General features: G+C 47.7%; 1 protein-coding gene across 1 annotated transcript in view; it reads left to right on the top strand.

Moving 5' to 3' along the window:
- Positions 1-4,530: 4,530 nt before the first annotated feature.
- Positions 4,531-16,068, top strand: part of HORMAD1 (HORMA domain containing 1) — a 107,182-nt gene continuing 95,644 nt past the window's right edge. Inside the window, exons 1-3 of the mRNA XM_040332206.1 lie at positions 4,531-4,625; positions 7,705-7,760; positions 13,704-13,848. Coding sequence (XP_040188140.1) covers positions 7,725-7,760; positions 13,704-13,848 — 181 coding nt within the window. The 5' untranslated portion in view covers positions 4,531-4,625; positions 7,705-7,724. The remainder of the gene's footprint in view (positions 4,626-7,704; positions 7,761-13,703; positions 13,849-16,068) is intronic.

Below are 16,068 nucleotides of genomic sequence, written 5' to 3'. Positions count from 1 at the left end.
AAATATCTCCTAAATGTGCACCATTCAGGAGATATTTACTGTACATGCAGCCGGAGACGTCACGGCTCCATTCGCTCTGAAGAAATTGCCACCTGGACCTACCATGGTATTTATTGCAGTGTGAGTGGAAAGCACAAGCCTAATCAGCAGCTTGTTTGGCAGCGAAATTCCAAAGCTTTCTAATAAATACATCAAGGACTATAGGGAAATGCCTAATGTGTCAGACGAGGGTATCGAGGTAAATGCCCGTTACTAGAACCATATGATGAGATCCATTAACCACTTGCCTACTGGGCACTTTCACTGCCTTCCTGCCCAGGCCTATTTTCAGCTTTCAGTGCCGTCTCATTTGGAATGGCAATTGCGCAGTCATGCAGCACTGTACCCATTATTCACACAAATAGAGCTTTCTTTTGGTGGTGTTTAGTCACCACTGGGTTTTTTATTTTTTGCTAAACAAACGAAAAATACATTTTAAAAAACAAACAAAAACAAAATAAGTTTTACAAACAGGTAATTTTTCTCCTTCATTGCACTGATGGGCACTGATAGGCGGCACTGATGGGTGGCACTGATAGACATAACTTATGGGTAATTAAAGGTGGCACTAATGAGCAGGCACAGATGAGCACTGAAAGGCAGCACTGACTTGCATCACAGATTGGAGTCACTGATGGGCACTGATGAGGGAGCACTGGTGGGCACTGATGAGGAGGCACTGATAGGCAGTACTGATAGGTGGCACTGTTGAGCGCTTATGGGTGCCACTGATAGGCGGAACTTATGAGCAATGACAGACGGCTCTGATGAGCAGGTACTGATGAGCACTGAAAGGCAGTACTGACTTGCATCACTGATTGGCACAGCTTGGACTCACTGATGGGCACGAGTAGGCTGTTTTGAGGGGCACTGATGAGGAGGCGCAGATAGGTGGCACTGATGAGGCAGCACTGGTGGGCACTGATGAGGTTGCACTAATAGGCAACACTGATAGGCACTGGTAGGCAGCACTGATGAGAAGGCACTGATTGGCAGCACTGATAGGTGGCACTGCTGGGCACTGGCAGGCAGCACTGATGGGCACTGGTAGGTGGCACTGATGGGTGATACTGATGAGGAGGCACTCATTGGCAGCACTGATGAGGCAGCACTGGTGGACACTGATGAGGAGGCACTGATAGGCAGCACTGATAGGTGGCACTGATAGGTGGAACTTATGGGCAATGAGAGGCGGCACTGATGAGCAGGCACTGATGGGCACTGAAAGGCAGCACTGACTTGCATCACTGATTGGCACAGATTGGACTCACTGATGGGCACAGATGAAGAGGCACTGATAGGTGGCACTGATGAGGCAGCACTGGTGGGCACTGATGACGCTGTACTGATAGGAGGATCTGATAGGTGGCACTGATGGGCACTGGTAGGCGGCACTGATAGGTGACACTGATGAGGAAGCACTGGTGGGCACCGATTGGGACTGCAGTGATTATCAGTGCTGATGTCCCTTTAACACAAGCCAGTTATCGTCTCTCTGCTCCCCTCCTCATGCTGTCAGTGTGAGGAAAGAAAAGCCGATAACCGGTTTGTGTTTACATCCTTGATCAGCTGTCATTAGACACAGCTGAACATATGGTAAAGGGCCATTGTGATTGGCCCTTTAACTTGATCCTTCGGACTCAGCGATCACAGAGCGCATTACCCACACACTGCATGGGGAGCGTGGGCAGTGCGATTATGGGAGGATGTCCATGTACGCCCTCCAGGTAAAGTAAACCTGTGCTGTAGCCGTCTTCCGGCTATAGCGCGGGCAGGAAGTGGTTAAAGCACGGCTTCATTCCACGGATTAGAAGTTACCATAAACGTTCCCAATTGATGTAACAAAAAAAAAAAAGTCCTGCAAGCCGCGTCTTAGGGGCGGTGGACTGTATACACCGCTCCTAAACTGACAGCGATATTGAAATTAATGGGCAGCGCTGCTGATGCGCCTACATCATCACCGGTGCTTTGCGGGCGGTTTTATCCCTTTCCTTGGCCGCTAGCGGGGTTTAAAGTTCTAGTGGCCTGAAAAGCGCTGCTGTAAGACCCCTTTCACACTGGAAGCGTTTTTCAGGCACTTTAGCGCTAAAAATAGCACCTGAAAAAACCCTCAGCTGCAAGCCCAGTATAAAAGCCTGAGTGCTTTCACATCAAAAAAAGTCCTGCAAGCAGCTTCTTCAACCACTAGGGGCCTGCGCTTTAGTCCAATGACGGCTGCAGCGCGGACCCCAATTGCCGGGCGGAAGTCAATAGACGTCCTCCCCTTTTGCGCACGCCCCCTGCAGGGTGTGCGCAGCGTGCTTCTGGCCCCTTACCACGTGATCAAAACAAAGCTCAGTAATCGTTTTTTTTTCTCCTCGCGCTGACAGCGTGAGGAGAAAAAAAAGCCGATCACCGGCTGCTGAGTGAGGAACATCAGTCCCCAGTGGAAGAGGCAATTCTGCCTCATTCGTGGACACACGTGCTCCCTGCCAGTGCCCACAGTGCCAATCAGTACCACCTGTCAGTGCCAATCAGTACCACCTATCAATGCCCATCAGTGCCACCTAGCAATGCCCACAAGTGGTGCCAGTCAGTGCCTCATCAGTGCCACCTAGCAGTGCTGCCTATCAATGTCACCTACCAGTGCTAATCAGTGCCCATCATTGCCACCCATTAGTGCTCATCACTGCCACCTATCAGTGCCCATCACTGCCACCATCAGTGCCACCTATCAGTGCCCATCACTGCCACCATCAGTGCCACCTATTAGTGCCAATTCTCAGTGCCCACCAGTGCCACCTATCAATGCCCTTCAGTGCCACCTCTCAGTGTCACCTCTCAGTGCCCACCGATGCCACTTCTCAGTGCCCACCAGAGCCATGAATAAGCACTAAGTCAGTGCGAAACGTCGGTTATCCTCCTGTTTCTGTTGCTGTGATCTGGTATGTTTTTGCTGTTCATTTAAATAAAGACAACCTGTTTGGTTTGGAGTGCGGCCATCCATCCTTCATTTTTTGCCAATGCTTGCCCACCAGTGCCACCTTATCAGTGCCCATCAGTGCCGCCTATTGATGCCCATCAGTGCAGCCTCATCAGCGTACATCAATGAAGGAGAAAAATTACCTGTTTGCAAAAAATGTTATAACAAAATATAAAACTTTTTTTTTTTTTTAACAAAAAATAAAAACCTTAGGCCCCGTACACACGACCGAACATGTCCGATGAAACTGGTCCGCGGACCAGTTTCATCGGACATGTTCGGTCGTGTGTAGGGCCGAGCGGACAGGTTTCCAGCGGACAAAAGTTTCTTAGCATGCTTAGAAACTTGTCCGCTGGAAACCTGTCCGTCGGACATGTCCGCTGGTTAGTACGTCTAACCAGCGGACCGAAATCCCACGCATGCGTCGAATTGATTCGACGCATGCGTGGAAGCATTGCACTTCCGTGTTTGAGAACGTCAGTGTCTTCTACGTCACCGCGTTCTCTGTCCGCTGGGATTTTGGTCTGATGGTGTGTACACACATCAGACCAAAAGCTCCCAGGAGACATGTCCGATGAAAACGGTCCGCGGACCGTTTTCATCGGACATGTCTCCTCGTGTGTACGCGGCATTAGAGGTGATGGAATACCACCAAAAGAAAGCTCTATTTGTGGGAATAAAAAAACTAAAAATGTCATTTGGGTACAGTGTTGTATGACCGCGCAATTGTCATTCAAAGAGTGAGAGCGCTGAAAGCTGAAAATTGGTCTGGGCAGGAGGGGGGTTTAAGTGCCCAGTGAGCAAGTGGTTAAAGCGCCCCTTTCCATTGAAATCAATGGGCAGTGCCGCCAAAGCTCCTGCAAAGCGCCCTGGCAGCGGTGCTTTGTGGGTGCTTTTAACCCTTTTTTTGCCCGCTATCAGGGGTTAAATGCGCCCTGCTAGTACCCGAAAAACGCTGGTAAAGCATTGCTAGTTTTAGCGGCGCTTTACCAGGGGTTTTCGGGCGCTGGCAGCGTGAAACGGTTTGAACAGAGGTAAAGCGCCGCTAAAACTAGTGGCGCTTAACGCGGCCTGCGCTCCAGTGTGAAAGGTTTCTGACTGACATCGCTGTTGACCTTAATACAGTGACGATACTGACATCGAGGGGCAATCAAAGGGGAAAACTGTGTGCCTAACAATGGAAGTCATGAGGTGATTTATTACTTTATTTTGTAATATCATGTAGTCCTGGCAGCGTGGTAACAGAACAGCTTCATATTCTGTGTAATGACATTATTCAGCAGCACTGCAACGGCATACTACCACACTGACTGAGGGGAACGTTCGCTACAATGACTCCCATAACAGGAGGAGGAGGAGGAGGAGCCATACAGCACACACTCACCTGAGGGAATCACATTCCCGCCATCACCGCAAGAGAAATCAGTCACGTGACGATTACAGGGAGGGCGGGGCGAGGAGGAAGGGCGGTCTCTTGACGGAAGCTATTCAAGTCCGGCGCGGAGGCGGGGTCAGGGAGCGTCACGTGGTGTCGCTAGTTCTGCAGGGGGGCGGAGGAAAGTCACGTGACTCGGAGGGGGTCTTCCTGTCAGACGGAACGGGGCGCCATTTTGAATTGTGTGAGGTAATTTAAAAGGGTACGAGGCCTGCTATAATGACCACAACCTGACACTGTGAGGGGGGATTACTGAGACTGCTGTATATATATACTTTTATCACCTTTAGCTGGGTTACATGACTGCTATTGTCTTGTTGGAGGCATAAGAGAGCACAGGTCAGACTCAGAGAGGTGTCACTCCCCTTCCCCCTCCCCTTACTACTTCTATTGGTATTAAAGGGGAAGTAAACACTAATGGGTTATACTGCCTCTTTTGTTCCCCTGCAAAGTAAAAGCACAATGTGCTAGTATGCATTGCATCACATACTAGCACATTACGTGCCACTTCCCTGCAAACAAAGCCGTGCGCCTTTCCCTGCTGGAGGACGCATCCGCTTCCTTTCCGGGGGGGCATGGACTCCAGCTCTGTGATTGGCCGGAGTCGCGTGATGTCACTCTCGCTCCTACACGCGGGAGCCGTCAGTCACGGTGTTTCATCAGATTAGGCGACCCGTCAGATTTTGTAACGTAAGTGGTCTCGCTACACCCCGCACTCCTCCACAGTCAGGCTGCATTCACACCTGAGCGTTTTGGCGCCTGAAGCGCGACGCCCAAAAAACGCTAGAGGGGAAAAAATACATTATTCCCTATGGAGATGGTTCACATCTCCACTCAAACGCCGAACGCCTGAAGCTCAAACAAGTTCTGGACCCTTTTTTGTCGCTCAAATTGAGCGTATTTGGGCGTTTTACATTGGTGACCCTAGACCTGTACAAAATCGCAGGAAAAAACGCAGCGTTTTGTCGCCGCAAATCGCGGTAAAAAACGCTACGCTCAGGTGTGAATGCAGCCTCAGGCTACATCTCCACTCCAAAACGCCTGACGCCGAACGCCTGAAGCCCAAACAAGTTCTGGACCCTTTTTTGTCGCTCGAATTTGGGCGTTTTACATTAGTGACCCCAGACCTGTAAAAAATCGCGGTAAAAAACGCTGCGTTTTGTCGCCGCAAAACGCTACGCTCAGGTGTGAATGCAGCCTCAGGATAAAGTGGGAAGGCGGCGAGCGGACATCTTGTTACACCCACCGGGTTTCGCACTTTTTTATCAGTAAACTGAGCTTATAAGGTGAAATGCAGTATTTAGAAATCCGTGTTTAGACTGTTTAGATGTTGACTTTTAAAAGCAGCGGCCAGCCTGATGATCTCAGAGGTTTGCTGATCTGACAGAACAACACTGATTTGAAAAATGAACATCAAAACAGCCCGAGGGATTTTAGAATACTGAATTTCACGATATAAGCTCCGTTTACTGTTAGTGTAAAATGCAAAACTCCGGCGGGTGTAACAAGATGTCCGCTTGCCACCTCCTCACTGTATCCTTACTGTGGAGGAGCGCGGGGTGTAGCAAGATGGCGGCGACGGAACGTCACTTCCGTTACAAAATCTGACGGGTCGCCTAATCTGACGAAACACCTGCACTTGCTAGTGAACCGCGCCGATCCTGAGGAGCTGCGGGCAGGAGTTTTTAGGCGAGGCTGTGGCGTCTGCCTAGTCTCGCCTAAAAACTCCTGCCCGCAGCTCCTCAGGACCGGCGCGGTGTCCATAAAAAAAAAAAAAAGAAAAACTCGATTTGAATCGTAAATCAAGTTTTTTATTTTAAAAAAACTGTTTTTTTAGGGGAAAAAAATCGCCCAGCTCTACAATAGGGCTAAATCCTCTCCCCCATCCTTTATTGGTATCAATGGGGTTAAACCCCCCATTTCCTTATTGGTGTCAGTGGGGTTAAATCCCCCATCCCTTAGCCCCAATAGGTTTAAGTCCCATTGCTTGTTGGTATCTACACTACTCTAAACGGCCACGATGCCGCACATGTGATCAGTTATGACACCAGCCATTGGAGAGAGCACAACCAATGGGAGTCTTACATTTCCAGCATGTGCCGGGAATGAAACTTTTTTGAAACTGGTAAAGGGATGGGTTTACTTCCACCTTAAATCCCCCTCCCTCCCATTCAGTTACTGGTATCAGTGGGGTTAAATACCCTTCCCTGGTTCAGTATTGCTATCAATAGGGCTAATCCCCTCCCCCTTCCCTTATAGGTATCAGAGGGATTAAATCCCCCATCCCTTAGCCCCAATAGGTTGTAATCCCATTCCTTGTTGGTATCATTAGGCTTAAATCCCCCCCCCCCCCCCCCCTTACTACTTACATTGGTATCAATGGGATTAAATCCCCCTCCCTCCCATTCAGTTACTGGTATCGGTGGGATTAAATACCCTTCCCCAATTCTGTATTGATATCAATGGGGTTGAATCCCCTCCCCCACCCCTTAGTACTTACATTTGTATCAGTAGGGTTAAATACCCTCCCCCATTCCTTATTGGTATCAATGGGAATAACCTCCCCCCCCCTCCTTACTACTTACATTGCTATCAATGGGATTTAATCCCCCTCCCTCCCATTCAGTTACTGGTATCACTGGGGTTAAATACCCTTCTTCGATTCCGTATTGATATCGATGGAGTTACATCCCCTACCCCATCCCTTAGTACTTACATTGGTATCAGTGGGGTTAAATACCCTCCCCCATCCCTTATCGGTATCAATAGATTTAAGTCCCCTCCCCCATCCCTTAGTACTTGCATTGGTATTAATGGGTCTATATTAGGGTTGTCCCGATACCGATACCAGTATCAGTATCGGGACCGATACAGAGTATTTGCGGGAGTACCCAAAAGGTTTAAATCCCCTCTCCCCTCCCTTATTCATATCAATGGGGTTAAATCCCCTCCCCCAACTCTTATATTGATATTAATGGGGGATATCAATTGGTATTAACTCCTCACCACTCCAATACTAAAATAAGTTTGGGCTATAATTATATTTGAAATGAAATACACTTATTGGGCATATTTATAAAGCAGTGAAAGTGACTTTCATCAAACATTCACTTGTGGGGAATCATTTATTGTCACTTAAAAGCAGCAGCAAGTATATGGTGCTACAACCAATCCCTACTCAGTGGACTACAAGTTACTACATGTTTAGCTGTTTATGTTACTTTGGAGGACATTGTGTGAAATGTAAATGAGGTGTTTTGAATTTCAGGTTGAGAAGATAAATTGGCAATGGCGACCGCTCAGATACAGCGCAGTAATGTGAAGGTAAAGGCATAACACGCTGCTTTTCAGTCACCAGTTCTTCTTTGGGGTCATTTACATTTGTTGACACAGAATGGCTCCTTGAGAGCCTTAAAGAACAACGGCAGTCTGCTCACATAATTTGTAATAAAGACATCTTTGCCAGTCTGAAGCTTCCCTCCAACCACTTTGCATATTTGATGTATACTGCGATTCTGTACTTGCCAAATATGCTGCAGAAATCTCCCTCCACTGAGTCTGGCTGCAGCCATTTTAACTGTGGGCAGCTGAAGCTGCTGCGTGTTCACTTCCTGGATTTATGCAGACACACAGGCACATCGCCAGCTCTGCAGCTCTCATTGGCCCTCTTATGACTCACCCCCCCCCCCCCTTCCTGGCAAACTCACGAGAGTGAGAGAGAGAGCTGTGCATGACGTTATAAGCCTAGGCTCATGACCAGACAAGAAACAGGAAGTGGGAGGTATAAGGGATTTACTGGCAGAAAAAAAAAATCTTTTAGACCCCTTTCACACTGGGGTGTTTTTGGGATAAAAATAGTGCATGTAAAGCACCTAAAAAACGTCTCACCTGCAGTCTCAGTGTGAAAGCCAGAATGCTTTTACACTGCGGCAATGCGCTGGCAGGACATTAAAAAAACTCCCTCAAGCAACTCCTTCCTTTGGAGCGGTGTACACAACGCTCCTGCCCATTGAAATGAATGGGCATCACCAGCAAAGCACTGCTGCAGCGGCGCTTTACTGGCAGTTTAAACCCTTTTTTGGCCGCTAGCGTGGGTTAAAAGCGCCCCACTAGCGGCTAAATACCTCCGCAAAACTGACAGTAAAGCGCACGTAAAAATAGCGGCGCTTTACCGCCGCCGCCGCTGATGCCTCGTGTGAAAGCACCCTTACTATCCAAAGTTAAAACAACAAGGGCAAAGGATTTAATAGATGGAACGTTGAAAAGGTCCACTTTAAGGGCCCCTAAGCCTAGAGCATTCAGTATGCAAATATACACTTGCAGAAAGTGTGGTGATAGTATGTGTCCCCTGCAATGCTGTCTCCTTTAGCCCTGGTTCACACTGTCAAATCGGCAGCATTTGTCGGCAATGGCACCGTCCTAATCGATGCGGCGATGCACCGATTTCACAAAGTCGTTTCTGTACACATTTTTTGGGCCGCGATTTACATTGACATCTGTGCAGAAACCTGCACAGCTGTCTCTGTAATAGCGGTTGAAATCGGGACTGAGAAGCGGGAATGAAAAAGTGCGACTTCAGCTGAACTCGCACGACTTCATTCCCGCAGCAAAAGAAAATACCGCTCTGAAAACTGTGCTGATCCCTCTGCTATGCTTCCGTCCCACTGAACCAAAAAGGGTGCTGGCTGTGCACAGGTGCATTAGATAGAGACAATTCCTGGACTGCCGCACTCCTTGAAACTATGTCTTTATTCAGCAAAAAAAAAATCAAAAACACAAAACAACCAAAAACAGTGCAGTCAAAAATGAGAGGTGGACAAAAGGAAAAGGGTGGCTGACATGTTTCACATCTTTCGATGCTTAGTCGTAGCTAGTGAGCAGTGACAGAAAACTGTGTTTAAATAGAGGAGGGGAAGAAGGTGAGTGGGGCGTTTCACCAATCAACCCGCAGGTGATCATTAATCAAAAGTCAAAAGAACACTGTAAAACCCTTGATGTGTCACACATGGGGTACTATCGTATGTGAAATAGAAAACATATATATAAGACAGAAAGGAACCCCATGTGTGAAAACACATATGTGTTATAACCAATATAGTGAAAATGAACATTTTTAAAGTGGAGGTTCACCCGGCAATGTAAATTTTTAACATTAGATTGAGGCTCATTTTGTCTAGGGGAATCGGGTAGTTTTTTTAAAATCAAAACTGTACTTACCGTTTTAGAGATGCATCTTCTCCACCGCTTCCGGGTATGGGCTGCGGGACTGGGCGTTCCTACTTGATTGACAGGCTTCCGACGGTCGCATCTATCGCGTCACGATTTTCCGAAAGTAGCCGAACGTCGGTGCGCAGGCGCCGTATAGAGCCGCACCGACGTTCGGCTTCTTTCAGCTACTCGTGACGCGATAGATGCGACCGTCGGAAGCCTGTCAATCAAGTAGGAACGCCCAATCCTGCAGCCCATACCCGGAAGCGGCAGAGAAGATGCATCTCTAAAACGGTAAGTACGGCTTCGATTTTAAAAAAAACACCCGATTCCCCTTCACAAAATGAGCATCAATCTAAGGTTACATTTTTTTTTTCGGGTGAACTCCCGCTTTAAAAGGTGTTTATATACTGTGACATAGAATGTTGTGAAATAAACATATATAAAATTTCCCGCTGCCCTGGGTTTAAAGCGGAGCACCACCCTAAAGTGGAACTCCCCCAGACAGGTATTTGCACCCACTTCCGGCCACACAGTCTGCGGGCAGACTGCGGGCAGAGCGTCAGTTCCTGTCCCCCCCCCCCCGTTGTGTTCTGGAAACACTCGGCTCCCAGAACACAGTGGGAGCCAGTCAGCACGGTGCAGCGCCATAGGGAACCGGGCAGTGAAGCCGTATCGCTTCACTTCCTGGTTCCCTCACCGAGGATGGCGGTGGGGCAGCAGAGTGACGAGCGATCGCTCGTCCTCTGCTGCGGACAGTGCTGGACTCCGGGACAGGTAAGTGTGCCACTATTAAAAGTCAGCAGTTGCAGTATTTGTAGCTGCTGGCTTTTAATATTTTTTTTTTCACCGTACATCCGCTTTAAGTGGAACTAAACTTCTTAATACAGAAAGAGTGTAACACCGCTCAGACTGTGGATAAAGAATTCCTCGTGGGTGCTGTGCCCCGGCTCACCACCGTCAATAGTAATTGAAGAAAAAGGAAGATTGGTCTCACACCATGCAAAGAAGAACTTCTGTGTAATACTTGCTTTATTTTCAAAGGAAGTAAACAGGATGTTACAGGAACATTAATAGACCGGTTCCACACAGATAACTCGTGCTTGTTCACAACAAAAAAATTTTTTTTCCCTTTCCATGGTGTGCCACCAATCTTTCTTTTTCTTCATGATACTTACCTTTCCTTCAACGGTCTGACGTCCTGAATTTTGGGCTGAATTCGGACCTAAGACTGGATTCACACCTATGGCATTTTTAGTGCTTTTTGCATTTTGCAGATTTGCACCATAGAACGTGTTCCATAGGAAACGATGGTAAATGGACTGTGGTGCAAATCTGCAAAATGCAATAGGCACAAAAAATGCATAGGTGTGAATCCAGCCTTAAACAGACCAAAAGACGCACAGAGTTTTTGTGCAAAATGCACCAGACCCACTGCGGAGATATGTGAACCGGCTCCATAGAGAGCCGGTCAAAATCCCCTGCTATTCGCAATGGTGTGAACCCAGCCTGAAGGGCAAGTTCGCACTACATGCAGTCCAGTGCATTTTTTTTGTGCATTAAAAAAAAAGAAGCATGGAAAGTAGCTTATATGGCTTCCAATGACACACCAGTGCTTGCAGTTCCAGGGCTTTCCAGTTCCAGAAAAAAGGTAGAACATGCTGCATTTTTTCTGCACTGGAATGCGGTAAAACTCATAAGAAATGCAGAGGAATGCACTGGAACACATCAAAAACGCATAAAAAAAACACACTGGACCCCAGTACAGTGAAAATAAAAAAACAGGAAAAAAGAAGAAAAAAAAAAAGCACTTGCATAGAATGCATTAAGGTGAAAAACCATGAGGGTTTACAACCCATATAATCCCTCCTTATTTGTTCTTTTCTACATTGCATAAACACTTGGGAACGGCCCGCTCAGATACTATATGATGTAAAATAATTTGAGGTGAAAGGATTAAATCCTGGCTGCTTCATAGTTGCTTTACAGATGAGTAAACAACATGTCTTTTTGTCATAGCAGAGATTTTTCACTTGTGTAGCCAGAATTATTTAAGGTAATCATTCCACCAAAGAATTATATTTCAGATCTGGGTGGATTTGGAAAAATAGAGGCGTTTCTAATTTGGAATGCTTTAGTAGGATTTTTACATTAGGCCCCTTTCACACGGCAAACCCGCTCCGATCCGCCTGTCTGTTTTTCAGGTGAATCCGAGTGGGCCATCCATTGACTCCTATGGGCAGGTGGGTTTCAGCGGAGATGTGTCCGCTGACACCCGTCTGCCATCCAATCCGCTAAAATCAGATGTATAATGATACGTTCGCCATCCGTCTTGGCGGATTGGATTGACTGAGATCTGATGAAAACGCACATGCTGTCTGGTTTGGTCCGATCTCTCCATAGGAATCAGCGGCCCCCTGACAGGCCCCTCCCCGCTCAGTGAGCAGAGATGGACCTGTCATCCGCCGGCTCAGTGGAGATCAACGGAGAGATCTCCTGCTGAGCTGTCTGCTGAATCGGATCTGCCTCGTGTGAATGAGGCCTAAAGCCTCGTACACACAATGGCCCGGATTCAGATAGAGATACGACGGCGTATCTCCTGATACGCCGTCGTATCTCTGAGTTCCGTCCGTCGTATCTATGCGACTGATTCATAGAATCAGGTTCCGCATAGATATCCCTAAGATCCGACAGGTGTAAGTGACTTACACCGTCGGATCTTAGGCTGCAATTCCAGGCCGGCCGCTAGGTAGCGTTTCGTTTTTTGTACGCGACGAATATGCAAATGAGGATTTCCGCCGATTCAGAAACGAACGCCCGCCCGGCGCTTTTTTTTACGTCCTTTGCGTTCAGCTTTTTCCGGTGGATAGTTACCCCTGCTATATGCGGCCTATCCTATGTTAAGTATGGCCGTCGTTCCCGGGTCGAATTTTGAATTTTTTACGTTGTTTGCGTAAGTCGTTCGCGAATACGTATGGCCGTAATTTACGTTCACGTCGAAACCAATGACGTCCTAGCGACGTCATTTGGAGCAATGCACGCTGGGAAATTTAGCGGACGGTGCATGCGCAGTTCGATCGGCGTGGGGATGCGCCTGATTTAAATGTTACACACCCCCTAGCCGCGGAATTTGAATTCCGCCGGGGGATTTACAATCCGCCGGCGCAACTTTAGAGGCATGTGCTTTTTGAATAAAGCACTTGCCTCAAAAACTTGCGCCGGCGCATCGTAAATCAGATAACCTATCTGAATCTAGCCCAATGAGAATATCAGATGAAAGATTGTCCATTTTTTTTTTTTTGCATGCTAGTCTCATATGGAAAACCAATAGGTTACTAGAGTTATGAAAATTCTCAGAAGACAGAATACAACTTTCTGTGATGATGTAATGTATTGTATTTGATTGTAAGGCCCCTTCCACACGGGGTGGAGCCGCTTGCAGCGGTCCGCCAGCTCAGCGGGAGATTTCTCCATTGATCTCTGCTGAGCCAGCGGATGACAGGTCCCTCTCTGCTCACTGAGTGGGGAGGGGCTTGTCGAGCGCCACTGTCTCCTATGGAGAGATCTGACGAAAACGGACAGCATGTCCGTTTTAATCAGATCTCACCCGATCCGCCATGGACGGATGGCGACGTATCGCCATCCGTCTGATTTAAGCGGATCGGATTGGATGTCAGCGGACATGTCACTGCTGACATCCGGCGCTCCATAGAGAAGCATGGAGCGGCCGTTCAGGTCCGCCGAAAAAACTGACAAGCGGACCTCAGCGGTCCGGCAGTGTGAAAGGGGCCTAATGTATTCTTTAGTTTCCAAGCATGCGAGGCCTCGGTCACTCAATTTTTTTATGGACGAATACTGTACTGATTAAACAAAAATCTTTCTATTTTGTTATTGTAGGAGAAAAAATGTGTCTCTCGGAAGCTGTGTAATAACGATCAGATTATTGGATGATCGTTCCGAAAGCAGTATTTTTTGTCTGATTTTCTCATCATATGTACTAGGCATTAATGATGGCTTTTACAGATGTTACAATGTTTATTGATTGAAAACATTTTACAGAGTACAGTGACTCTACCCAATCGCATAGCTACCGAGCAACAGTCATTGGTTCTGATGAAGAGGCTGCTGGCTGTTTCTGTTTCCTGTATTACTTACCTGAGGGGGTTGTTTCCAGAATATGCCTATGGAACCAGATATCTAGAAGGTAAGAAAACTAGGGCCGAAACAACTAATCGATTTATCGACAACTAATCTATTAATCGGCCAGTAACATAATGGGGTTAAAATAAGAAAATTTGCCCTTTATAGTACAAAAAAGCAAATCGCTACTGTAAATATTACTTTCACTGTCCCACAGTAAAAAATGAACCCCTTACAGTAGCGATTATTTGCTCTTTTTGTACTTATTTTTGTTTTTTTAACCCCATTATGTTACTAAACATCTCAGGCCGGGGTCACACCTCTGTTTTTTGGTGCTTTTTGCAGAAACACACTACAGTTCATTTACATGTTTTCCTATGGGACACGTTCACATCCATGATTTTTTTATAGCTGCTGCGTATTTGGAATGAGCAAAGAGTTTTTAACGCAAAACGGTGCTATTTTTTTTTGGTTCAATATACTTCAATGGAAAAGCTGCAGAAAAGCATGTAATGTGTTTTTGCTGCAATTTGTGTTTTGTAATCTGCCCAACAACAAATTGGCCCAACATTTTTTTTAAATGCAATTTTCTCTTATCGTCCATGGACGGACACAGCTCCTTAAGTCTTGACAAGTGGGTTATGTTCCCTGTTTACAGGAGAGGACTAGGCAGAAACATGTTAAATGGTTAAATACATGTTACATTAACAGAGTTGAACAGCCCCGCCCAGGGGGCGGTCCCTCCAGACATAACCCTCCTCACTGCAGCTTGCAGCCTCAGTTTCGTTCTGCCTAGCAAAGGAGATGGACGTATGGCTCCCTTTGGGCCCAGCGCCCTGAGGAGAAATTTTCTTTTATTTTCTTTTCTTTAAATTTTTTCTTAAAGAATCTTCTTTCAACTGTCGGCTGAGAGACAGGCTGGATATTATAGATCCTTGTAGTCTTCTCAGTCCGACCAGCATGCGTGGACACACCTTTGCAAAGAGGCTTGGTCTGCCACGCCATACCTCATGACTCCTGAGGTGGCCGGTGAGCTTTGCTCCGAGGTCCACATATGACTGGGCTGTGGTGTTGTCTCACTCACAGTGGACCGGGCCGACAGCTACCTCCATTGCGGTTGTAGTTCTGTCAGGAATGCGTCAGCGAATGCTCGCTCTGAGGTAAGTACAGTCCCTCCCGCTTAGGTGGGTTGGTACGGCTGGGCATTCCCGGGGTTTGGGGGGCCTTTTCTCCTCCCTCCCCTGCTCCTTTCCCTCTGCTGCATTGCAAACATTTGCCGCTGTCGGGGGGGGGGGGGGGGCTCCCTGAGGGGACTGTGTCTGGCCTGAGTTTTTCTGTGAGGTTTCTGTGTGTATTTTTTAATTTTTTTACACTTTTAAAAGCCTTAGAGGCTTTTGCTGTTTAAATGCTGCGTTTTGCCGCCATTCGGCCGGCTCTGGCGCCATTTTTGGGGTGGTTTTCAATTGCATTGAAAATTCCCATTGGCGGCCATTTTGCCGTAGCCGCGCTCCGAGGACGTTCGGCGGCCATCTTGGCTGACCCCTAGTGCTGAATCCTACGGTTCACACAGGTCCTTCGGATGCCGCAGTCTCCTCACAGTATTTTTTCCTCCCCACACGCCGTGTGCTGTGGGCGGATGGCGCGCTGGGCAGTCTCCTCCTCGGTGAGTCCCCTGGGATACCCCCGACCAGCGCAGCGAAGGGTGAGTTGCCCTGCATAGGGCATTGGAGCTTCTGTAAATCATTGGCAATTTATACATACACACTATGTGTATGGGTTGCTCTATTGGAGTCAGTATCTGGTCCTTCCCCACCTGGGATCCCACAGATGGTTTTTTACTGTTTGTCCTGGACACCTTGGTGTCAGGGTGGGGGACTGTGGACGGGCAGGGGTCAAAGGAGTGCCCTCCTCCCCCCCCCTCTTATCTCCTGGGGAATGCTCTGTCACAGATGGAGCCATGGACCAGATACCTGGGGGTGCAGGATAAGGCACTTAGAGGTGCGCTTCTCACTGCTGTACGGGACTCCCTGTAGCTGGATAGTGCAGCTGGGTTTCCGCTGAGGGCTCGGTCTTTTTTGGGATCACACAAATCAGACCGCTCTGTGTAGGTTTTCCTTCTGTGCCCTTTCTTGCTATTTAAAAAAAAAAAAAAAAAAAAACGCGGAATGAGAAAAGCCACTGAGGGCTTTTGTAGTCCCTCACCGCCTGGCGGCTCGGTGCCCCTTGAGGGGAGCCTTTTAAGAGAGTGGGCTTCTCCTCCGGTGGTGGAACCTCCGGGCGTCAT

This window comes from Rana temporaria, chromosome 13 (assembly GCF_905171775.1).
Source record: "Rana temporaria chromosome 13, aRanTem1.1, whole genome shotgun sequence".
Classification (NCBI taxonomy): Eukaryota; Metazoa; Chordata; class Amphibia; order Anura; family Ranidae; genus Rana; species Rana temporaria.
This window is presented reverse-complemented; position numbering and strand designations above follow the sequence as displayed.